This window comes from Drosophila willistoni (genome assembly GCF_018902025.1).
Source record: "Drosophila willistoni isolate 14030-0811.24 chromosome XR unlocalized genomic scaffold, UCI_dwil_1.1 Seg144, whole genome shotgun sequence".
NCBI lineage: Eukaryota > Metazoa > Arthropoda > Insecta > Diptera > Drosophilidae > Drosophila > Drosophila willistoni.
In genome coordinates this window covers 7,300,829-7,327,916 of record NW_025814057.1, presented here as the reverse complement: position 1 = coordinate 7,327,916, position 27,088 = coordinate 7,300,829, and the positions used below count along the sequence as shown (strand labels likewise).

General features: G+C 34.6%; 1 protein-coding gene across 1 annotated transcript; it reads left to right on the top strand.

The window, feature by feature from the left end:
* Nucleotides 1–5,927: 5,927 nt before the first annotated feature.
* On the top strand, nt 5,928–19,998 carry LOC6639371 (lachesin). Its single transcript, XM_015179093.3, has 11 exons — nt 5,928–6,092; nt 9,365–9,471; nt 10,869–11,073; nt 11,144–11,305; nt 12,050–12,178; nt 14,961–15,051; nt 15,368–15,451; nt 16,386–16,495; nt 18,384–18,446; nt 19,487–19,765; nt 19,838–19,998. Exons 1-11 carry the CDS (start codon nt 5,978–5,980, stop codon nt 19,906–19,908), a joined length of 1,416 nt encoding a protein of 471 aa, XP_015034579.1. The 5' UTR covers nt 5,928–5,977; the 3' UTR covers nt 19,909–19,998.
* The last annotated feature ends 7,090 nt before the right edge of the window (nt 19,999–27,088 follow it).

The following is a 27,088-nucleotide window of genomic DNA, read 5'->3' as shown; positions in this document are numbered from 1 at the left end:
GTCTGAAATCGAAGCCGATTCATTCAATGACTTAATGAACTTTGTTTACCATACTACTATATCCAAGCTGGGCATCAACAAAACTGGTAAACAAAAAGTGACAAGACAAAAGCGGAAATTTTCATTTATAATGTGAATGACTCTAAATGAATTTATATCAAATTATTTCCTGTCAGTGTGAGCCAGGAAAGAGCTTGTTAACTTGACAAGAAGCTAACAGTGCAACAACCTTTTAGTGATTTTTATAGATTATTCATGTTTCTTGCTTACTACAAAAACTTTAAAAAATTTAACAAAATTATAATTGTATTTTGAAAAATTTGACATATTTCGAATTAAGTTTCTATTCTTAAATATAAATATTAAAAATATTTTTGGAAAAATAATTAATTTTACACATAATTTACTGAGGTGGCAAAAAAATTGTTTTAAGCCATTTTATTATTTGTTGTTTATTAAAACAAAAATTTAATTTAAAAGATTCTTTTCATTAAAATTTGTTAATTTGGTGAATGAATGGATATTTGTTTGAATAATTAAAATGATTTAATTATTAATCGCTATGATTTATATTCTTTTCATTCGTTATTTTGATAGACTACTCGATTAAATTTAACTTAGTGATAAGTGCTATAAAAATGTTTAACTTATAACCATGTTTTTGTGTTCGATTAATTAATTTTTACAAATTTCTAAAACTAATATGTTTTTCAGAAACTATAAACAATTTTTTGCTTCTTTAGCTGATGTTAGCTTCTTTTATTTATTCGATCTATCTATGAACTAATATTTTAAGCCATTAAGTTATAATTTGCAATTAGTTTTAGCCTTAAATCCTGCCGCGCTTCTGCTCTGTGGAAAGATCTAAAATTTTTGATTTGAAACCCGAACTTCTTACAGAAATGACTTGGCAAATTCAAAGTTTCGTTTATGTGATTTTTAGCTGATACATGAAACAAAGAATTTAAATTTAATTAAAGTCAATGATTTAGTTTTCGAATAGCATTTAAATCAGTTGACTATTAATTCAAAGCATGAGCTATGATTTCTGCAAATTGAAATATGTAATTTGCTTTTTCAAAACTTTCCTATAAAGTTTCATTTAAAAGTAAATTAGAATTTATGCTTAGACTCCATGTTATTTTATGGTTTAATCAAAGAATTTCACAAGACTATTAATTCACCCTCGATTGTTTAAATTACTGCCAAGCCCCAAACCACTTCAAATCAACCCACTTACACTTTATGTGGGAAAATTCAGTCAAGCAAGCTGAAATCCCCCCAGAAACTAACCATAAGTATATTTGGTTTCTCATAATGGACCGCAAAAGTACTATTCCCGGGCTCATTTGTTTCTTGGGTGTTAGTCGTATTCTTATTGTTGTTTTTGTTGTTGTGCTTTTTTTTTTTGTATTTTAAGCTCATTAAGTGTTTTTCCTGCCATTTTCACACAAAAATAAACAAAACCGCCAAAGGGCTTAGCGTTCTTTTGTTTTGTTTTTCAAGGGAATGTCCTTCTGGTTCTATGTTTTAGTACGTAAAAATTATGGTAAAACTGAAACTAATTAGCCACTTCGGGCGTTCATTTTATGTTCATTTTCTATGCTGATATTTTTTTTTTTTTTTTGAGTAGGGGAATTTAAATATTTGTGTAAATATTTGTATGTGTAGATTACATAAATATATTCAAGTGAATATAATGCATTTCATGGTTGCTTGCCAGAGATATTCATACCAATTTCAATTCCAATCTCATACCCATTCCCATGCCTGGCAAACAATTCCATTTGCGACTTGCATTGTTCAGCTGCCTGGCCGCATGCCTTTCTCCATCTACATCTCCCTCTTTCTCTGTCCCGCTCGTATCTCTAGAGAGCATAATGGTGAAGTGGGAGGGTCGTAGTGCTGGAACAGTGTCAGGATGAAGATGAGGATGCAACTGAGCCAAGTGAGCCAAGTGAAATGACAGCCGCCGCGAAAACCATTCCATTTCTCTTCCTTTTTTTTTTTGCTACCTCCAGCATAATTTACATCTCATGCTGTCACTATTTCTCTCTCTCTTTCTTTGTCTTCTGTCCCTGTCTATCTCTTGCTGTTGAGTGCAATTGAAGTTGTCTTTCCAATTGTCGCCATGAATTTACCGGACTATTTTTGTTTTTTTTTTCTTAACGGAAATGAAAGTTAAGTTCAATTTATACAACATGTCAAGTTGCCTGTTAAGTTGCGATTTCTAGTCTAAATCATTTGTTTTAGTCCTTTCCATACCGCCCCGCCACTTCGCTTTTGACCAAACTCGCCCACTTACTGATTGCATCATAATTACCTCATTTTTAGTAAGCAAACCTTTTTTCCGCTTTGGTCCTACTAAGTGCTTTTTAACGAGCTGCTGCCCAGTTCAGAAATCCTTCCCTTTTTTTTCAACACAAAATTTGCTTTCGAAAAATGAGAAAAAAAAGGAGAAAACCAAACAAATGTCGTAATTTTTGGTTTTCTATACAATTTTCTGTGATTTTGTGGTAATAATCTAGTACATGAAGCCATAATTTGTAATTTCAACCTAATTAGTTTGGGTGAAACATTGGGGAGAGATCAAGCAAAGGGAGCGCAATTGCGGGAGGGGTTAATGGGCGTGACTGAGTACAGAGAAAAACATTGTCGTCAGCAATAAAATGTCACTGAAACTGGCACAGGCATCACACACATACACAAAACGCCCATTTCAGTGGGGACACGCCTCCACACTATGTTAGAGATACGCCGCAGGCAATATACATACATACGTACATGCAACCCGCCTGTCCCTGTCTCTCCATGTATTGTCCTTTATACTGATAATATTTTTGTGGTGAGACATATGTAAATTTTTGGAGGTCATTTAAATTGATTCCCTTTTTTGTTTGGTCCTATTTTTGCCTGATTTTGTTTAAAAATACTAAATTTAATTTTTAGTTATCATTCTTCGAAGGTGTTGGATCTATTCTGTTTTGACCTGTCTACTTTTAGTGATCTTTCCTAGTAAATTCTTTCATTTTTACGTTTAATTTATATTAAGACGTAACTAAGACAGTCCTAAGAAACTACTAAAGAAAAGCCTTCGATTCAAGAGGACTAGCAATTTCAAAGTCAAAGTCAACTTAGCCACATTTAATTACATTTTATAAGCTTCAATCATTTTTCATTAAATTGGCAATTAAATTTCTTAAATGCATTTACATTAATAACAGAATAACGACAATTTTATGACGACCATCAATCCTTAGGATCTTGCTTGACTTCTTCTATCAGATATATAGTGGTTTAATTGTATCAACGACATCAGTAAGAAGTCTATAATTATATCAAAATTAAGTAGATATTCATTCAGCTATAAACAAGGGTAAGAAAATTATGGAAAACAGTTTTTTACTTGTATTAATTTTTAAACCATTTGATATTTATTAGGTTAAAGTCAAAATTCAACTCCTAATGCCAATGAATTTGCCTTGTAAAACTTTAACACACAAAGTAAATATACATTTAAATAACAAAAAGCCTCATAAACTCAACTGTGACATATGACCCGAACTTTTTGGTTGTATGTTTTGTTTTGTTTATCGAATGTTTAAATACTTTCCAAACAAAAAAGAAAAAAAATCAACGGCAGTAGTTGAAAAAGAAGATGAAAAAATTTGAATATATTTAACTATTCGTTTTTATTATTAAATGCATACGCATAAATATTTAAACCATGTCAGGGAGTGACAAGGGGTTTGTCAGACAGATGGCAGGGACGTGTGAGAGAGAGAAAGCGAGAGAAAAGAACTGGCAATCATCATCATCCAAAAAAAAAAAAAAGAAAAAAAAATGCTAGCCATTTCAAATATTAATGTCTTGATGCGACAACTGAGCTGCGACTGAGTGAGGATTGTAAAAGGATGTGGACAAGGGGCAGGGAGTGGAATGAACACCAGCAGCAGCAGCAGGAAGCTGATATGGCATGTGCATTCATAAATCATTTGACAAAATTGCCCTGGCCAAGTCGACGTCCTCATCGTCCAACAGTCCACAACACACTCATACAATTCCAATTCTCTTCTTCGTTCAACGCCCCCGCCCCAAGCATATCACTCAGTTAAAGTGCATTTAAATGAAAACAAGAAATCAAGTGGTCTGAAACATTAAAGCCACGAATTATGTATGCTCTAACAATTGGGTTTACCATACTCCAAGCACGTCAAAGTTAAGTTCTATTCTAATTCGATTTATTAAATATGTTCTTCAGATACTTATAATTTGAAATTTCTAACGACTAGAAATCCATTTAACTTGATAATTGGTTTCATTGTTTAATATTTCTAATCCAAATTAGCAAAGATATGAGATTATAGTAATTAGTGTTAATAAACCACTAATCGTAAATGATTTCATTTAGTTCTTTTGACTGATTTGATATTAATTCTTTTCTCTTGTCTAAATTCTGTAATAATTTGTGAACAAAAACATTTCTTGCATATGAATTAGAAATATTTTTGAACATAACTGACACTAAATAAATGTTGACCTTGTTCATTTATTAATTCATTCATTGAGAGAGATGACAAACTTGACTCGAATGCCACTGTAACTATGCCAATTGATGGTATTTCACATATTTCTCACACGAAAACAAGAGCAACGAAAATTGCAACTGCAACTGCAACAGCAACAACAGCAGCAGCATCAATGGCAATAGCAACGGTAATGGCCAATGCAATTCATGCGCAATGAATTTCTGTGGCTATGTTATGACAATACACAAAAAAAAAAGAAAGGAAAAAATGAAAAAAAAAGAAATGCTACAACAACAAGCAACAGCTCAGTAGCAACAATGAATCGTTCCGCTATATAAAATAGCCAACATCAATGCAACGCACTCATATATGTATATGCATATATAGCATATATATAGTACTCTCTCTCGTTCTCTCTCCCTAGAACTCTGACCGGAATAAAGTGCTATTAATAATAAATGTTGGCCCAGTACGTAACGTGTGTGTGTGTGTAAAGGGATGTGTGGTGGTACGGTCAGCCAAATGAACTTGGCAAAAACCGAAAACAAGCGAAACAAACCAACAACTAAAGGCAACCAACAACTGGCAACTGCAGCATATAAAGAGCGAGAAAAGGTTCAAGCCATGAACAAGGCAATGCGTGTGACCCATTGTAGTTGTTGCTTTTGCTTACAACATTGTAAAGCCCAGCAGCAACAACAACAGCAACAGCAACAATAATAAAAGTGCCATAATAATAATAAATGCCATAATCCCCTTTGAATCAGCGATACTCTGCAACGGCCTCTGTATATCCCTATTTGGCGTTCGCCTCTCTTACCCCCCTCTCTCTATCTTTCAATGTGTGTGTGTGTGTGTGTTTGTGTGCAATTTTTATTTTCAATTTCATTGTTTCGTCTGCAGCAACAGTAACAACAGCAACACGAACCGCAATGCCATCGACGCGTCAAGTGAATTAAGCGATTTTTTAAAGCTTTACGCTAAATGAAATTTGAATTGCCAAAGTGTTCACTTGTGTGTGCAAATTAAATTACGCAAAATCAAATAAATGTTTTTCAACTCGACGTTACCCCCTCCTCAATATTCCCCTGTCTTTCTGTGTTTCCAAAAATAACAAAACAACAACAACAATAATAAAAGCATCATCAGCATCACTAACAACAAGTATCTACAACAAATAATCCAATCTATATACAAAGATAGATATATGTATATATATATATATATATATATATATATATATATATACATATCCTGTAAATATATCGAAACGTGTCGCTGCTTCATCTAAATAATTCAACGAATTTTCAACGGATTTAAATCAACTCAATCAACAACCAAAAATCAACAAAATCAACGCACATACATTCACGCACAAACAGACACACAAACACACGGACAGAACACAGACACACAATCACAGAAAGAAAACAAGATAAATACACAAAATGTTCATCATAACGGTAATTAAATTGCTCCTATTGGCACTTAACATATTTCCAAGCCGATTCACAAATCGTCGGATAATGTTCCTCATCTATATGACCAATTTGGTGACACATGGTAAGTAGTAAAGCTACGAAATTAACTTGTCTACTTAATTAGATGTTAAAATGTATTATTATACACTCATAGTTAGTACATTTGTAATACGACTCGGGGGAGAACTACCAATTCTTATAGAGTCGAAGACATTTACAGTTTGAGCTCACATATTTCATAGGAATTACTTGTCAAAATATATGTATGTTCTATATGGTTATGGAATTGATATTGCAGTTTGATCAGTAAAAAGCCTATTTCAAAAGTTGCATTCACCAAATAATGATATATCAACAATTAAACAGTTGATTATGACGCAGTCTCAGCAATGTTAATGTTGATAGAAAAATAATAGCATACTTTTTAGAGTATTATTTTAGGAGCCCACTTAGGATAAAAACTGAGCTAAAGACAAGAATCTAAAGTTTAAAGTGAAGTTAATAAGAAAGAAAAAGTCAACGCCTTTTTGTTTTTTTTTTTTTGAAGAAAAAGATTGAAGCAATTTATCTAAAATGTTTTAATAATATCATAATTAAGATACAACGATGTAAGTTATATACATACATGTTAAAAGAGTGAATTGAAATAAGTGAGAAGATGATCTGCAGTGATATATAATGGTCATTACCTATTTAAAAAAACATGAATCAAAGGGTATATGTATATATATGCATACATATGTGCATTGTTATATAATGCATTATATTCGATAATTGTTTTAAAAAGATTTAGAAATTCATTTCAATTTGGTTTCATTTTTTTACACATTCATCTGAATTGATACAATATTTATATATTTAAATCTATAACTAGCTTTATTTCGAGAACCTCTTCTTTGAATAGCTATAACAAAAACTGGCAATTCATAGGATTTTTAGCAAGTTTTCAAATGAAAAATCTTAAGATTCCTTACACATTGCAAATGTTAATATTTTCTTTTAAATGGAGATATTTTTGACAAGTTCAAATATGACTAAAAAAATTAAAGTTTTGTTTTATAACTAAAAAAATTATTACATTAAATTATTATATTATTACAAATAAGACTTTTAGGAAGTTCGATTCATTTCAGATTTTAGTAAAATTCTTTTGATAGCATTTAAAAAACTGAAACTTGATTTATTTCGTTAAAATTGATTTAGACTTCCATTGACACCTTTTCAATATTTCTACTAGTCTTGTCTACGAAATTTATTTGTAAAAGATTCTTAATTGTCTAAGTTGAGTGAATCAAAATTGACTCAATAGTTTAAACATTTAACTATCAATTTAGGTGTGTGTGCCCAATTATTCAGTTAACAAAATCCCATTTAAACCTATTGCTCGTGCTTGAACCATTTTGCTTTACAGTTGGTATTTTGTTCAAATTGCTGATGTTGCGTTGCTATTGAAGCCTTTTTCGACAATGCCCTGCTCCGGCCCAGTGCAACGAAATGTGGTAATGGTAGATATAGGTTTGCTGTTGTTGTTGCTGTTGTCTTCTTGTTCTTGTTCTGCCGGGTCATAATTTAATTAGGAAAATGAGACCTCAAAACAGGCGGCGGCTTGCATTCAATGTCCATGTCCTGTACTTCAGTTGTGCCCACCGCATACCTTTACATACCAACATTTTCTACTCCAGCTCTACTTCTCCTGCCCGCCCTTTTCTCATGCTATTCCCGCAATCCACACAATACGCCACACTCTTTGGTCCCCTCTGCCCCCCTTCAGACACTAACACACCAACTGTGTATTGGTGAGAGACAGGTGCAGTGTGTTGGCATGCGGGCACGCTGACTGCGTGGCGCAGATAACAAGCACACGTACCTGTTAGCCTGAAGCAAACTTACTCTTCGACGAAGAGTAGCAGCACGAGAAGTAGTAGTAGTAGTAGTAGAAGGAGCAGGGTAAAACGGAAGAGGTGTTTCCGCGGCAAAAAAAAAAAAAAAAGGAAAAAAAAAACAGGAAAAACAAAATGAAGCAAAATAGAATAGTATAAGGGGAAAAGCAGAACACGAACACAGCACACCAAAATGCAAAATGCATAGAAAAACAAAGCACATAGCATTGGCATCCAACCACCAAGGACGATGGTGAGCAGGAGTAGCAGCAGCAGCAGCAGCTCCTCAACAGGCTTACGGTACGTGTCAGCTCCCAGGAGTCCTTCCCATCTTCATCCCTCCATCCATCCAACGTAGTCGTAGCTGCCGTTGTCGCTATCGTTGTTGCTGTTGCTGTTGCTGTCGGTGTTGCCATTGCAGCCAGATAAAAAATTGCTTTGTTTAATTATTTCATAATGACGCTGCGGCCTGCCATCGCCGCCAGTGCAACTGCTGTTACTGATGTTGATTATATTTGGCCCGAGGGTCAGGTCAGGGATATCCGGACAACAGCTGCTACTGAAAAACGCCAGCTCCATCATCATTTGCACTTCTTTATTTTTATTACCCTATAGAGAAAGCTTGCAAGGTGGCTAGCAGAATGGAAGGAGTGTAACCACCAAAAGATAATGATTTTGTTAACTTGAAATAAAATTTATAAAAAAAAACCCCAATTTTTTAATGGCATTTTATAGCTTAATTTAAAGAAAATCCAAAGAGTGGAAACTAAGAATTGAGAAATAAATTAAAAATTCTTAATTTATTTTAAGCAATTTAGTTTTAGTTTTGCCTTTGATTCTCATTGATTTAGACAGAGTATAAGAATTTCCTTTCCATCTACTTCTATTCTCTTGGCGTATATGACATTTAAAGATACAAAGCATTATTTCCTTAAATAATCTATCGTTTTATTATCAACTCTTCTTAATCAGTAGTTGTTCTGTGTTGGTGGAATAATATATTAGTTCAAGGTTTAACTTTAGTAATGTCAAAAATAAACATTTCTCTGTTTCGTATATTACGTAGATGTCTATCAGTGTCTTCTGACCTTTTCAATCTGTAATTGAAGTACACTTTTCAAATTAAAAGTAATTCCCACATGTATTAAATTTTATTGCCTAAATTAGAACTAGATAAATATAGAGTATTGTTGTAGTTGCTGCTTATTTTGATTCCATAAGCTGATTGCTAAAACCAATGGGGAATTTTCTGAATGGAAATTGAGTTAATTGCCTTTATATGTTACAAAGTAATCGAATTAAAGAAGTTTTATATAATCAACACATATTTATATATAAATTTATTCCACAGTGTACACTTGAATATTTATTTATGGTTTAGCTCATTAACTAACCAACTAACTAATCAATTAACCAACTAACCAACTAACTAACTGACTAACTTTTCTATTGTATCTGCTCTTGTAATTTTCAGTTATGATGGATGAGCCACGTTTCGCGCAACCTATACCAAATGTGACAGTGGCTGTGGGCCGTGATGCCAATCTGCCTTGTGTGGTTGAACATTTGGGTGGTTATAAGGTGAGTGACTGACAGAGTGAACGAGTGGGTTAGTGCGTGGTGGTGAACAACTAAAGAAAATGGTGCGGAAAATGAACAGCGTGACCAGACCGAGTTGATAAAGGAGTTTCTTTTTCCCCTCTCTCTCTTTTTTAACTTTCTTCTTAACTTCTTTTAACAAAACCCAGACGCAGTAGACTGTCAAAAATCAATTTTATAAATTGCCCACAATGGGCAATAGAAAACGTATAGACCGATGGGCGTTTTTTTTTTGTGAGGAGGCGTTGCCAGTCAGTCAATTGACAGTTGAAAGATAACGACAGCACAAAAGAATGAAAAGAAAAATGTTCTAGGCCTAGCAAGAAACGCAATTGCCTTTAAATGCTGCAAAAAATAACATGACAACAAGAAATTTACTTTAAAAGCTATGCCAATAGTTGTCATTTGGGAATATAATTTATGAACTGTTTGCAAAGTCAAAAAGATTTCAGATCCCCCAAGTATGTTAGAGTTGAGCTATTCAGGCCAAAGTTAAATTGCAAAAACTGTTAGCCATAGCAAGGACCTTGGCATGATTTTCTTCTCCCTAAAATACATATATTTTCTCCTTGCAAAATGACTAGAAAATCACTTATCATTTATCTCCTCTCAGCTGCTGTTGCTTTTGCTTTTGCTTATGCTTTTGCTGCTGCTGCTGCTGCTGCTGCTGATGTTGCTGGCACAGTGCAGCTCATAACAAATCACAAATATTTACTCGCCATATCAACTTCATATAAAACACTAACCAAGGTCCAAAAGGCTCCACTCTATTGCTGGCTCTTATTGGACTTTTGTCAACATTGGGAGCGCGTAGGAGGAAGAAGCCTGGACATGGCCAGCCATTGTATGTAGTAGTCGTAGTCGTAGTCGTAGTAGTAGTAGTGTCCTTCTTTCTTCATCGTTGTTCAGTTGTTCAACGAGGAAACTCATTGCTGTCAACGAAGGCAACGATGAGAAGAGTATGAGAGAGAATGAAAGTGAGTAAATTTGAAAAGTTTCCCTTCAGCCAAAGGCGGCAAAGCCAGGCGGCAGGCAGCAGGCAAGAGCTAAGGCAAAGCTAAGCAAAGGCCAGAGATGTCCTTGTGTCACACGCAATGTAAACGAAGCAACGCCAAGGCAAGTGCCAACAGCAGCAGCAGCAGCAAAAAGAAAAAAAAAAAAGCGTATTAAAAAAGCGGAAACAGCTGTCAAGTTGGCTTTCTTGAACTCTCATGACATTCATTTATTATACATACGTAAGCGTATGTGTGTAAGTGTTTGTGTGTGTGTGTGTGTATGGGCGAATGTGGGGGTCTGTGTTTTGGTTGTATGGGGTTCTGACATTGGTCAAAATAAAAATCGATTCTTTTCCTATATTTGTTGTTATTTCTTGTTTTTAGGTGGCCTGGATCCACATCGATCGTCAAATGATATTGACAATTCATCGTCATGTCATTTCGCGTATACCACGTTATAGCATCACCTACACAGATAACACCTGGTTACTTCATGTCAATCAGGCCCATCAGGATGATCGCGGCTATTACATGTGCCAGGTCAATACAAATCCCATGATCAGTCAAGTGGGTTATCTTCAGGTGGTCGGTAAGTACCCCCCTCCCCTTTCCCTTTAGTTTTATCTAACAATAAGTTCTAATGAAACTTTCTTTTTTAGTTCCTCCCAATATCTTGGACATTGAGAGCACCCCCTCATCGGTTGCTGTGCGTGAGAATCAAAATATTAATATGACTTGCCGGGCCGATGGTTTCCCAGCTCCCAAAATTATTTGGCGTCGTGAGGATGGCGAAGAAATTGCGGTTGAAAAGAAAAAGAAAGGTGCGTTCACAGACAAATTAAAATTTATCAAACAAAAAGATTGAAGAACTGATTATATGTTTAGGAATTTATAAATTTAGAAAACTAAAGTTATGTTTTATTTTTCAAAGTCTTCTTTGTAGCTTTTATTAAGTTTATTTCAGATAAATTTTCATTGATAAAAAGGCTAAAGACGTAAAAGAGAAAGACTTTTTACTATATTTTTATAAAAGACTACATTTCAATAAACATTTTCCTATAGAGAGATAATATATGATTATATTAAATTTGCATAAATTAGCATGAAATAAAACAAAATCTCACAAGGTAAGGTTAAGGCATTGGTCACATTGTATTCGGTATATTTGTGAGATGAATAATCTTAGCCATTTTATTGAGTCTTGCTAACACTTCCAACGTTAAGTGCCTAGTAAAATTTGGCATAAACTGAAATTGAGTAAACTCACTGTATAACTAAAGATATAATTTTGAAAAATCTTCTTAAAGACAGCAAAAAGACTTGCTTTTATATATATTATAAGATTACCTCAGTTCTTCATTTTAACCCTTTAAATGTTTATTAATTTGTTTAGCTTGTTGTTGTGCCAAACTCTTTTTTTAAAATTCAACCCTCTTTTTCAATTTTAATGTCTTGTTCCCTGTTCATATTACTGATGCTCGGCACGTTTATTTCGTTGGCTGGGGGACACTTTCCGGACACGGACACTGGCAAACATCATCATCAACATCATTATCTATGAGCAGTTCTGGTCTATGATGGCGATGTCCTGCCACTGACCAAAGTCAGCCGCAATGAGATGGGAGCATATCTATGCATAGCCACAAATGGTGTACCGCCCTCAGTTTCGAAACGCATCATATTGGATGTGGAATGTAAGTATAGGCCAAAGTATAGAGATGACTCGAAGAGAGCACAACATAATGGATGGTGTACTGAAGGAGGGATGGGAAAGGGGTCGGTTGTACATCCATATACATATACTCCATTCTTTGTGGCAGGGGGGTTTTAGGTATTATATTAGTCAGAGAGACTCGATGCCATTTTAGTTGTAACACGCGCAAGCACTTACCCAGGCGACCAGCAGCTTTCAGTACGCGGATATCTATCCATTCATTTAGCTCAACTCTGCCTGCCAGCCAGCCAGCCAGCCAGCCATCCATCTATCTATCCAGGGAGTATCGCATCAGCATCGGCATTGGCATCGGCAATACGGTATAGGCAACGGCTGTAGCCATCGTCGTCGTCGCGTACCTGCTGCTCATCAATTTTAACTGCACGCTCGTTGGCGTCCCGCAATGAGTGACAAACGCAGGCTCCAATGCTTTAGCATCAGCAGAAGCAGCAGCAGCAGCATCTCCTTCCACTCTCTCGTTGGTCGTTGTCTAATGCAGCTGATATATGATGGGTAGGTGTAGTTGCTTCTGGTCCTGGTTCTGGGGCGTAAAAGTTGCGCGGCTGTTGCATGCCGTGTGCGCCAGTAAACGCTTGTTAATCCTAACGAGTTTCTACCGCTTCGCTCTCCACTCGCCCTCCCTCGCATCTCATCTCATCGTTTCGAGGCTCGTCTGCTCATTCCACTCACCTATTGACAATAATTCACGTCACGTACCTGCAATAAAGTCACTTGCCGGCATTGCACGTATGACTTTGACGGCGTTTTTCTCTTCACTCAGTTCGCTTTTTTTCCCCCCTTTTTGTCGTTTCTTTTTTTTTTGCCGTTGTCGTCGTCCTATTTTATTATGAACGGTTTTGTGCGTGGTTGGAGTTAGTTGACGCTGTGTGTATGACTGTGTATGGAGGAAGGAGGCGTGGCATAAGGGTAACCAGCAACCATGTTTCGCATTACAGTTTTTGGGCATTGTCATCACCAAGAGGATGGCGCATTTAAATTTTGCTTGCAAACAAGCCGTTCGCTGTTTCAATTTCCCTTCTCATCTTATTTGAAATTGAAAATGAAAATACTTGACAAAAGATATATGTGTCTATGTAAGTGCGTGCGTGTATGTGTGTGTGGGTGGGAGATATTGCTAAGGACAAATATATCATATGAAGTGTGTGCTAACAAGTCTAAGTGACGACAAAAGGAGTGACAATAAAATTATTTGGCATTTGCAATAAAAAAAAAATCGCTATGGAAAAATTCCATAAAAAGAAACGTAACTTAGAAAATGTTAAATCAAATCAAAGAAGTTAGAATTAAAAGTAACCCACTGGAAGCTTTAAAATTGACAAACATTTGGTTAGTAACAAATCAAACAATAATTTAATGGTTAAATATATTGATGATCTTTGAAAATCAATTTTTTTGGATCTAATTGATAGTTTTCAAAACTCAAACCTTTTGAGGCAAAAAGAAGTGTATTGAAAAAATTTAAACTCCAATCAAATATAATTTCACCTATGCAATGACATAAAGAAGTACAAAATATTCGTCAAGTAAAAAATTTCCTTTGAATATAAATTCTAGCCTGAAGAATAATAGGTATACTTATTCACGATGGTGAAGAACATCGCAGAATTTGATTATAACCAAATGTTTTGTAATGTTAACAACTATGAAAAAAAATATAAAATTTCAATGATATGAATACTATGGAAGGGTTTAATTTGAGTGTAAACTATACCGATTTCAATATGTTTGCTCTTTTCTACCTTTTAACTTCAACTTGTATAAAACACCATTTTAGAGAAGATTTTATCAACTTACCAGTAATTAATCACATAAAAAGGTCTTAAAGCATTGTTAATCAGCTGTAATGGAAAAGAGTTAACAAATTGTTTAATTTTGTAAAGAATAACTATTGCAGAAAACTTAAAGAAAAAGTTTATTTACTCCAAAATTCTGTTGATCTACAAGCAAAACATTTTAATATGCTAAAAGCTAAAAGTTTAAACAAGTCATGTTGAATACAATTGGTTCAAGTGCATGTATTGTTTCTGTCAATTTTTAAGAATTGTAATGACAAATTACATTTGCCTTTCAGCATGTGCTTTGGCAATTTCATGCAGTTACATGCATAAACCTCGACATAAAGTTAACTCAACCAAGTGAGCACACACACATACATACATGTGTACGTATATACAAAGCACGTACTTCGTGCTAAACTTCATTTTTCTAGTTGTTCTATTTGGTCTAGAGTATTTGCCTTAACCGTGTCGCATATTGGCAGGCAGGCAGCAGTTACCAACTCTACCGACTTGCCACCACCTGCCTGCTTACCCAACCACGTTTCGTCTAAGTTTTTTCTAGCTTTGTCATTGCACTTTCATTTTAAGCTGGCAGTCAGACACCATTACACACAGATAGAGAGACGGCAGACAGAGAGGCAGACGGACAGACAGACAGACAGAGAGACAGAGAGACAAAGGGGTGAATTGGACAGGTGGGACTAAGAAGTGTGTGACAGAAAGAGAAAGACATTGAACAGGCGTAATGCAGGGGCTTATGCGTGCTCTAGCCAAACGCTTAAAATGCAGCGACACCTTGTCATGGATACTATCCCCTCTCCCACCAATCCATTCAGTTTATACCCATCCCCTCAATCCGGATCTCGTATCTCCTCTTCTTCATTTACATTGCAAACATTTCATATCAAACTTTCCACCTCTTCTCTCTCTCTCTCTCTCTCTTTCTGTTTCTCTACTTTGCAGTCTCTCCCATGATTTGGGTACCGAATCAACTTGTTGGTGCTCCAGCTGGCACAGATGTAACCATCGATTGCCACACCGAGGCACATCCCAAGTAAGTTCTTTACACTTTTCTCTCATCCTCCGAATTTTTTTTTTTTCGTTTTCATGTTGTGATTGCAGTGTATCTATTACTAAACTCCCCGCCCCCGTAGTCAACCCCCTTTTTTTGATTTTGTAAAAATATTTACTTTCATTTCGACAGCATTTGATTAGTTTTCTCTTCTTGTGTTTTTTCTTCACGTTTTCTCCTGTTTTGTTTTCCTTTTTTTTTTTTTTTGCTTTTCATTGGTGAAAATCAAATTACATGTTTTGCAGTTTTTCGGTATATTTATCTCTCAATGTTTCTCTATGCATTTTGCATTTTTCAGAGCCATCATCTATTGGGTATACAATTCGGTGATGGTTTTACCAAGCAAAAAGTATAAAACCGACTACACTGAGAATTCCTATCGGTAAGTCATCAAATCAATCAAGTGATAGCATAAAGGGAACGAGAAAGATAGCATAGAAAATTACAATGTTAACTTGTGTGTATTGTTAAATATTTAATAGTCATTTGCACTTGCCAAAAAGCCTCAAATCGAGATGCCAGAGAGAAAATTTTGCCTACAAAATGCCTCTAGTTGCTTTCCAACAGAGACCTAGAGATGGACACGCAAATATTCATTGAAATTGGTTATGGACAATGTAACAAAAGCTAGTTTTCACTTGTAGGTCTCAATTTATTGTAATTGAAGAGTATCACAATTTCTTACTAACAAAAAAAGTATGTTAATTTGAATAATATTACAAATATTTTGTGTATTTTGAATTAATGTGGAAATAAACTAAAATTGTGGACGTTCAAATGACATTCTTTAAATTAATAATCAAAATATATTAGGTTAGTCATTTTAATTTATGTTTTCCTCTAAAATTCGATGTTTCATAACATGCAATACGAATATAGTTTTTTAGCTAAATCGTTAGCAATATGTTAACTGCTAACAATAAGAGGAGAAAAAAAAACAGTTTAAGTTAAAAGTGAATCGATATAAAAATTTAATCTTTTATCAAATTGATTTCTTGAAGAAATCGTATGATATTGCTCAAGCATTGTGCACTTGAAATGTTGATATGTTATTCTAATGTTAATCTAAGAAAATCGATATTTCGTGATGACGATAGTCAACCCCGAAGACAAGAGTTCTTGAAAACGTTTCTTCATACTCCTGTTTACTTCGCGTCCCTCTGGCTCTCTTTCAAGAGCAAACATTTAAAATTAAGTTTAACCACATTGCATTTCTTCACCCCCCACCCTTGCCCCGTTTTCCTGCACATGGGAAAATATACCAACAAGACTTTACTTCTCATACCATTCTATATCTGTGTTCCATTTTTCTAAAGCGCCCACATGAAACTGACGATAAGAAACCTACAATATGGTGACTTTGGCAACTATCGATGCATCTCAAAGAATTCTCTGGGGGAAACGGAAGGCTCTATCCGTGTTTATGGTAAGTGCATTTGTATTGGTAACTTAAGTGCACTAGTTACAGTAAACACACATACACACCGAAGGCACATAGACAGTACAACACCCACACACATAATATAGATACAGACACATGCACACACACACACACCCATACACACACATACAAACACAAACAAATTCAGATAGAGATACTCAACCATAGCAATGCAATATCGTGTGCCCTTTGTGGCACAATTTTGCCAAAAGCTTTTACCTATGAGCCAGAGCCATAGCCATAGCTATAGCCAGGGATCTGGAGCTGGGAGTGTGGAAGGAGCTAGAATTGAAGCCGAGGCTCTGCTCCAGCGACCAACAACTACAGCAGAGGCAACATCTCCGTCTAGCTTCGATATGTGTGCCGTGTGTGCTACGAAGCGTAAAACTAAACGAGCGGAGGCTATGTGTCTGGCCCCCTTCTCGCCATCCTTCACTTATTCTCTTAGCACCAGCAAGTAGTGTGCTCTTTCAGTTTCTCGTCATCCCACCGCCTTATCCAGGCTCTTACTCCCAGATCCAGCTTATTGCAACTGGGAGACGGGAGACACATTCACCATAAACGTAAACGTAAACGTAAAATAAAAAGGTGAATTTCGGAATTGTTGTTTGACTTTGTATCGTTTACCTGCTAGCACACTAGCATTCGGTTGGGAGCAGCCTATAGCCATATGTATGTATGTGTATATATATATATGTGTGTGTGTGTGTGTATATACATTACGTTTCCAGTTTTCGTTTATTTCAAAAGTGGCTTGGCTTGCATTTTATATATGTATTTAGTTCTAGTTGGCTTTGCAGTTTTGTGAAAGTTTCATGTTGTGTTTACTAGTTGGTTGTTATTGTGGCCTTTAAGGCATAACTAGAAATAACTGAAATTTATTGATATTTGATGTTGGGTTTTCGTTTTCGGTTTCGAGTCTTCTGCTTTTTTTAACATTTTTTTTTTTTTTTGTGGTTACTCTTGTACTTAGTTGAGTGGCAAAAAGTTCAAGTCAAGTGGTTAAAGTGTGAGTAGAGAAATTAAAAGTCAAATACAAAATGGAATGCAATTTGTTATAAGGTATGTAGATTATGAAACCTAAATGGATTACCACAGAGCTGAAATTTGTACATTGCTTGCTAGTTGGTTTGATGTTGTTACATCAATCTCTGAATGAAATTTTCTTTGAGCATTAAATGATTATGAATCTAAAATATAATAACATTAAAATCGTATGTAATAGTTATTTCAAAGTTTTTCAAGTAAGGCCCAAAAAAGTATGCTATACTTCATGGTGAATTTCTATTTAAAAATATAACCCAAAACAGTATGCTATACTTTTCATCAATCTCACGATTGCAGTTCATTGGAAAGCAAGTTGAAACTTCCCTTTCTCAGCTTTACATGCAAAAATAATTGAGAGGGGATTGAAATTTGTTGACCTCTATTTTAGATACTTGTGTTCTGGCTGGATATGTTGCCACTTTAAATCTAGTTCAAATTTATGCTGAAGTAGTGAAGATATTTCAAATGTTTGCAAGTTTGGACCAAAGAAGTATGCTATAATTTGTATCATTTTCATTATTCCAGTTAATTTAAGGTAACTTTAAGGTACTCTTTCCTAGACTTAAACACACACACACACACCCACACACCTTCTTGACATACTAAACCAAAAAGAAGCATCAGGCGAAGCAAAACACCTAAACACTCATACATAAATTTTCCTAACCAAAGAAGACTGAAATGCAAAACCATTTTATATACTCAAATATATACATATATATATATATACGTAAAGAGTCCATGTTCCCCGTTCAACACAGCGGTGAATACATATTTTTCTAATAATTAATTATGGCTGCATGTTGTTATTCAAATCCATTTGCAGAAATACCTTTGCCATCAACACCATCCAAACAAGTAACACACACCACTGTGGAAACCAGGGAGAGTAAGTATAGTATCAGGACGACCCAAGAGAAAATGAAATAGAGAGAGAGAGGGAGAGAGAGAGAACGAAAGGAACATGGGGTATAGGGTTTGGCATTCGGCTTGCGAACATTGCATAAACTGTGAAAGTCACACCAAAAGCAAAAGCAGTGGATGTAGCTGTAGCAGAAGGATACAGGATACGGCGAGCCACAAACAAAACTGCGAAAGTAGCAGCTAAGCCAGACAGATCCACAAACATACACCAATGGTGTGGGCTAAAGGGGACCGGGTTAGGTGAAAGGAGTGAGTCAGTGGGTTGGACACGCCCACAAAAGAGATAAAGTAAAGCACTTTTGACTATTTCAGCGACGGGGTTTTTACCATTTTTGTCTTTTCTTATTTTTTTGCTTTATTTTTTGTTTCATTCGTGTCTTCTTTTTTCATTTTTTGTTTTACGAGAAATTCAAGTCGAGCAGAAAAGTACACACACTTTCAAGTTTGTGTCTCTCTTCTCTTCTTTAACCATAGTCCTGTGTCTTTGTCTCTATGTGTATGTGTGGGTGTGAGTGTGAGTGTGTCCTGGTTGTGGGCAAAGCAATATGCTACAGGATTATGCTGGGGATTTTCGGGGGCATTAGGTTGGAAACACACAAACATTTGAAACACTGACGTTGCCTTCGCCGCCGCCGCTGCTGCTGTCGACAATGGAGAGAAAAGACCAACATATTTTATTTAAAGTGACTGGCAAACGTAGAGGAACAAAACGAGACCTAATCCTGGCCTCTAGAAACAACAAAGAATGGGTTTTCGTGTGGCAAACAGATGCGGGAGTATGTCTATGCATATATATATCTATATGTATGTATGTCTGGTCAAAACTCCAAGAAAGAGCATAAGATTTCCAGGCAATTTAACTCGCCACCAGAAAAACATGTCACTTAGTAGGGAGTAAAACAAAAATGGGGTGAGACAGCGGGCAGTGGGTTAAATTTTGAAGTTTTTGGTTTAGTAATGTAAAACTTTTTGGTTTTGTTTTTTTTTTTATTTTTTTGCGTCCAGACAATATCATACCCTCGTCACGCAACGATTCAACGAAATCCCTACAAACGGATGTCTATGCCATGAAAAACGATTTATCGCCTGGCGGATCAGCATCGGCAGCATCCTCATCATCATCGGCCACATCGATGCAAACTTCGGTGCTACCCGGCGGAGTTGGTGCCATGGGTAATAGTTTGTCATCGCTAAATGGCAATGGGGGCACAAAAGGCTCACTGGCGATAGGCAAAAGTATGTTCTATACGGAAAGACCACCAAATGAGTATGCTGGCAAAAATGGTAAGTTTCTCCCCCCACATCTTAGCACATTCAATTCGATCTTTATAGCCAAAACCATTTCCTTATATATAGCTGGCTCTTATCATAATAAGCTCTACAAATTACATGGTTTACTCTATTTATTCATATGGACTTGGCTTTGAAATCAATAAATCAACCAACTTAAGGTAAACGAAAACAAAAACAAAAACAAAAAACCATACACAGAAAACGCATTTACAAAATGCAGCCAAAGGGGGTAAAATAAAATAGCAAAAAAAAAAAAAAAGAACCCAAAAAAAAAAAGAAGGGATTTAAAAAGAAACAAAAATCATATATACAAATCGGGGGTTAGCGTTTAGGTTTAAAAAATAAAACAAAACAAAAAAGTAAATGGCAAGAAATTCTTCAAACAATAAGAATAAAGACGAAGAGAAAATAAAATGCTCATATGAAATTTTACTTTAAAAACACAAAGACACACTAACAGACACACTCAGACAGACCGAAATTGAGAATTGTTCGAATTATTTGTTCAAAACTTACTATAAAAAACTATAACAATAATTATAATGCAATAATAATAATTCATTTCAATGTTTAAGACAGCTGTCATCATTTTGTATATGTATTTGTATGTATGTATGTATGTGTCTGCTTTTTGCTTTATCCTTAAGCCTTTTTGGACATATCAAAGAAAATGCGTTAAACCAAAAACAATTTTCATATCAACAACATACAGAAACAGGAAAAAAAACGAAAACAAATAACAACAACAACTAACAAATGACAAAAGATAAGAAGCAAGCAACTAAAATGCATTTCAATTTTCATTTCATTTAGTTTACTCTGATTTTGAGTTTTTTTTATCGTTAGCGGGGCTTTTATAACTTATACTTTTATAACTATATACCTAAACTATTACATGTTTGTATGTATTCGATGTTTCTATTTATGGTGGTGACATTTATTTAAAAGCTAACATAAAGTTATATATTTTTATTAAGCTAATATTCTTTGTCATTTGACTAGTTTCCAATTTAGTCTCAATACTTCAAATAAATTAGTCGATTAATTACATCAAATTTAAATTGAAATTTTTGCTCTTTGTGGTCAAAATTTGATTTGCATTGTGAATTTGCATACCTTGTCAAGTTACACCTTTTTAATTTAACCCATCCTTTCAAATATTGTTATTCAGTTTTTATCTCACGCTCAGTTTGTTTAGAAAACTGCCAATGGAAATTGAATAATTTTGTTATATTTTCTGTTCAAATCAAGACCTTTTTGTTCTAAAACTTCTTATAACCTGTTGCATAGATTTGTTATTCAGATTGGACAAGTATATGTCTACTTAAACATTATTATATAGTATATAGAGGCTTAGCCAAAGACTTTTTTGTCCTTTTCGTTTTCAACGTTTTCAATTAATTAAATAATTAGAAACATGCAAGAATTAATAGAATGTGCTATATAAAGATATATGTGTATATATATATATCTGTAAACTTCAGCATGCATCCGGTCGTTATGCATATTATCATGCTTCCTTCTTCTTACATTATAGCTTTTTCTATCCTTCTCCTTCTCCTTGTCCTTATGTTTCGCCTGTGTCATAATAATATAGCTGATTCTTCGTTGATTTCGCGTTGGAGCCATGTCGTCACTTTGTGCGCTTTCATCATTTTTTAATAAATGTGCATGCTAATTATATTATTACTCATACGACCCAGTGGATGGCATCCAATGTATCGGTCTCGCTCTTACCCATGCTATTGCACAGCGTGTACAAGCTGTATCTTGGCTTCTCTTTCTGTCGAAATACTTGCAATTAATTTCAGCATAAAATTGCATGGCCTGCGGTCTCCTGCGGCTTGGCCGGGACCGGGTCTCTTGCATATACAATGACACACAGTTAACATGTCCAATTTATTGGTCATAACTCATGACATGGCTGCAGAGAAAATGACAGAGACGGAGAGACGTAGGGGGAGGGAGACGTAGTCGGTATAGAGTGGCAGACAGACAGTCTGACGATGCCATCGACGGCCAAAGAAAAATGACATTAAGACCAGAAGATATATGGCACATTTACATACAAAAAAGGCGTCAGAGAAGCAACAGTCATCGTCGGGAGGTTAAAGGCCTGCCAATTTACTATATATGTATATGTACAAATATATGTATATATATATACGCCATGTTCTTGCCTGATTTTAATAATTCAACTTTGTTGCTTACCGCAATGGAAAATTTCGCCACAACATGTACATGAAGATTCGATTCGCTACGATTCGTTTCGATCTTCTTACCTCCTTCTCCTCCTCCCACTTCGGCTCCTCCATTACCTCCTCATTCCGCTTTACCATTGCCATTTATTAACGAGGTTATGCAAAGAAAAAATGAGCGTTGAAAATGTTGATAATCAACATTATTGGCTGTTGCTCCTGTACGTCTGTTCGGTCGGTCCTGTTGACTGTTCATGTGTATACAATAACAAAATTAATGCATTTTTATTTAATCTCTTTTCATTTATGTTATATTATTATTTTTTCCTCTGTTGCATTCGATTTTTTTTTTGGCCTTTTTTGAACCGGCTTGTTGACTTGCTCTTTAGTCCTGATCTGAACAGACTCAGTTTATCTCGAACAATGCCAGCTAATTAAGTATTTTCGAGGAACATGGCACATGGCAAGGACAACAAGCTGAATATGGTATATTTATGAATATACCCTATTATGGAAAAGTAGAGTACATTGACAAGTAGACTCTTTGACAATTTAATGCAATTGTCTCAATAATTTTCTTGATTTGCAGGCTCACTCAAAACTAACAAACGAATTTACAATATTTTTTTGAATTTTTCAAACATTCATGACATTGAAAAGTAGAAAATAAATACATAGAAAAAGTTTTCAAAAAGGGTAAAAAACAATTCGACATTACATTCAATGATGTTCATGGCATTAATTTAGGCAAAAATTTATTCCATTTATCGTATTTTTATTTTGCCATTTTGTATGGTTCATTTAATTTTTCATAAAATTTCTAATTAATTTAACCGCACATTGACGCTTCGTGTATTTTGTTTTACCAGCTTTATAATTGCTTAATTAGTCATTTGATATGTAAATAAACGAAAACGAAAACAGGAAAAATAAAAACCTAAAAACCATTTTTTTTTTCTCTATATATGTAATTGTTGAGTTTTGGTTTTTGTCATAATAATTTCAATTTTAATTCTAATTATTTAACTAGTTGTAAATATATAGAAAAAATAAATAAGCGATATAAATAAAAAAAAAAAATGTATTGTTCTATTTGAATACAATTTTGTGTTGTTTTTTTATATATATATATATATATATATTTTGATCAACTTTTTGTGTAAATATGAGAGACCAACGCAATTAACATCAATTTCCACATACATTAAATATAAATAAATAAATATATTTATACCTATATATGCAAACAGGGTGCCTCGATTTCTATGCGAAGTATATAACAAAAATAAAATTCAAAATTTGGTCTGCTTTCTGTTGAAACTTCTTCAAGTATGAGATTTCAATCTGCAAAAAAAAATTAAAAACATTTTTCTCATTCAACATACAAGGTAATAAATATCTTTCATTTTATCCCTAAAAATTCTATTTGAGATTGATTATTCATTATTTGTTGACCTTATAAATCTCGTTTAGTAAGTTTTATCTCGGTTCAATTGCTTCACATTGACTTTGTTGCACCCTGTAGAGGTCAGGCAAGCAAAAAAAAACAAAAAAAAAAAGATATGAAACGACAAAAACGAAAGAAACCAAACAAAACCATGTAAAGGTCAAATGTATATGCTAAATAAACTAGAAACTAACTTTATTTAATTGAAATAACAGCAAAACCAAAACAAATCCAAAAAATAAAACAATAATTACATATAAATTAGGTCTATCAACATATATATATATATATATATCCGTATATATATACATACATAATCATATATCGTATATATATAAAATATTTATGATGTTTGTTGCAAATGAACCCCCCCCCCCAAAAAAAAATTTAGACAAATATCAAATGAATGAATAAATACGAAAATAAATTAAGCTTTTTGCAGCAAATGACTCAATACAAAACAAAAAAAGCAAAAAAAAAAAATGTTTTCCTATTCAACAAAAACCAAAACAAAAAAAGATATTAAAAAAAATATGTAAAATAAATGTGTTTTGAGCAAATTAAATTAAATATACATATATATATAAATATATATTATAATTAAAATAAGATCAAACCGATACAAAAAAACGGAAAAAAACTTAAATTTAGGCTTAACTTCTTTTGAAAAGAAGTTCCCATGTTGCTTGCAAACAAAAAAAAAGTATCAAATAGTGTATATTTTTTTTTTTTTTTTGGCCTAAGTATTGTAAAATACACTCAAACACAGACATACACTCCTACAAACACACACACACACACAAACTCACACTCACATTCAACAAATAACGAAATGTATAATTAAGATTGAGATTTAATTGTAAGCAGTTATTATTACGCGATAATAAGCAACAATAAAAGTATAAAAAAAAACAACAAAACAAACAAAAAAACAAAACGTATGAATAAAAATTTCGACTTGATTCGATTGGTCTAACAAAAAATGCAAATTTCAGGCAAATGTTTAGTGGGGAAATTGGGGAAAATTCTGAACAAACAAAGTAATGAACATAAATAACTGCCTGTTTCATTTAAGCCAATAAAACTAGAAAAAAGCAACAACAAGAACAACAACGGATTAATTGGAAAATTAATTGGTTTAGTTATCGAAGTTTTTATACTCTTAAGGAATACTTAATATTTAATAGTATGAGAGAATTATTTACTAGTTTAATAATTTCTTCGTTTAAAGGTTAGTTGCATTTCAAATCGATTCCTTATTTAGGAAATGTTATTTCAAGTGCTAAAATCTATCGATTGTGGAACTTTTTCGTTTGGCAAGTATAATTAATAATGAAGTATAATAATAAAATAAAATAATAATAATTTCTCATGTTGATATATAAAATTTTTTCCTATTTTTTCAAATTGAAAATTATTACAAATCCTCTTAAAATTTCACACAAAATGTGTAACAATTGTTGGTTTATTTCAAATATTATCTTATTATTATAAACTACTTTTTTACATTTTTCGCAGAACTAATAGTTAGTTATATTAACAGCAGGAAATTCGTTTAGCTATTCAACATAGTATAAGTGTTAGTTTTGAATCTTTAAATCCTTTCCATATAACTTGATATAACTCTTGCTAATCGTAGCTGAACAAATACATATAACTCATTTTTTGGTGTAAGGGTATTAAAAAGAAAATTTGCATCTAATTTTCAAAGCTCAATTACACGCGGCAACGCCTCGTGGCCAAAGCTGAAGCGGTCCTGCCAGCCCTTTGTCCCCCTTTTCCCCCCCTTAGTGCTACGTTGCTGCTGCTGTTTCAGCTCCAGCTCCTGCTGTTGCCTCGTTTTAGCAGTTTGGTTTGTTGAGTTTTTGGCTTTTTGCATTTTATGCAAATGCTTCTCATTTTGTAGGTTCGTTCGAGGTTTTGGTTTGACATTTGGCAGTTTGCCCGAAAAACGTTAATGAGCGCGTTTATTTACACCAACACTAATACACGCACGCACACTCATGTGTGTGTGTGTGTGTGTATGTTTGCTAATTGTTTGAATCACGCAAACAAATTGTTGGACTAAAATATGCTAAACACTTTGCTGGTAAGGAAATGAAATATATTTAATAATTTAATATGAATGAGCAGCAGTAGCACGGGGGGCCACTTGGGCCTGTTACTAAACATTATCATAATTATTAGGTAAAAAGATGTCGCAGCAGGAGAATAGAGGGAATGCAGGTGAGGGAAACAGCGGGACTGGCGGCAGGCAGCAGGAGGCAGCGGCAGGAGGCTCTTATCTGTAGCTCTTGAGCAACTTTTCAAAAGTCATTTAAATTATGTGCACAAAAGCGCGAAAATTATGCCACACCAAGACAAGACAACGGGGGCGGCACAGGACGCTGACGATGTCTGCGGCACTTTTCAGCCAACACATATTCACAGAGCAGACAGAAAGAGAGCGAGATAGAGGGATTGAGAGTGAACGTGTGGGAGAGGGAAAGTGGACGAGTGAGCCGTAGAGACAAACACAACCGGAAACCACATTTGTCGGCAAAGTTTTTGCCTACAGTAAAGCCTGCCAGTCTACTACTCCACCCTCCCTTCCTCTCCACTAACATTATATGCTGCCACCATTTCTCCACAAACGCACATAGTTGAGTGCCAAAGCGTGGCGCACACTTAAGATAAGCTTCAAGCGCAAAACTTTCATCTTACAAATATTCTCACTCCTCTCTCTCTCTCTCTCTCTGCCCCTTGTAACCCATCTTGCCCAAAAGCCCCACAAAAACCCCGGCGACTTGCATTCAACAAATTAATTCTGTGCCAATGTCTGTCCTTATTCTCCTTATTCCATCTTTTTTCTTCTCCTCCCTCACTCTCTCCCTCTCTTCATTTTGGTACCTCCTCCTGTAATACCGCTGCCGCGCTTTGCCTTATCCTTACTGCGCGCGTTTCGTTTGTGTCGCTGCAGGAAATATGTTTAATTTCATTTAAATGTTGTAAAGTGCAGCACTTTGGTTAGTCGAAAATCTGGCTCCTTCACTTCACTCCATTCCATTCCTTCTTCATCTTCTCATTTTTCTACTTTCTGTTTTCCCTGGTTTTTCTCTTTTTCTGGTTTACATTTGTGCGGGCTTGGTTAGTAGAGCATTGAAAGCGTGTTTGAGGTAGCGAAAGAGAAAGAGAGAGATTTTACATAAGAAAAAGTAGCAAAAATGTAGAGTTGGCAAAGTGATAATGATGATGAGTGGCTCTCCTTTGACATGAATAGTAGCAGGGGCTTAAAATAGCTAAAAATGGTTAGAGAATTCTCTACACGGAGAAAAAATTGATTATCCTACATTTTGATTGGCAAATCGCCTTAAATGGATCATGATAATGCCGTCCCAGAGTCATGTAAGTAAACTATATATTAATCATTCAACAGTCAAGCCTCAAAGGTTTTGAATCTAAAATAAACTTAATTTTCTAAAAATGGCAAAAACATTTTAAAACTAAACACTGTTGAATTTCTGTACTCCCAAAAACTTAAAATTAACAAGCAACTGCAGTTGCAAGATAAGAATATCAGTTCGACCTATGCCAAAACGATCGAGTAAGCCTCTTTTGTGTTTAATGTGAAGATAAGTATTCCATTTACATTGTTTCAAGTGTATGCAATGTTCTTTTCTTTTTTTTGTC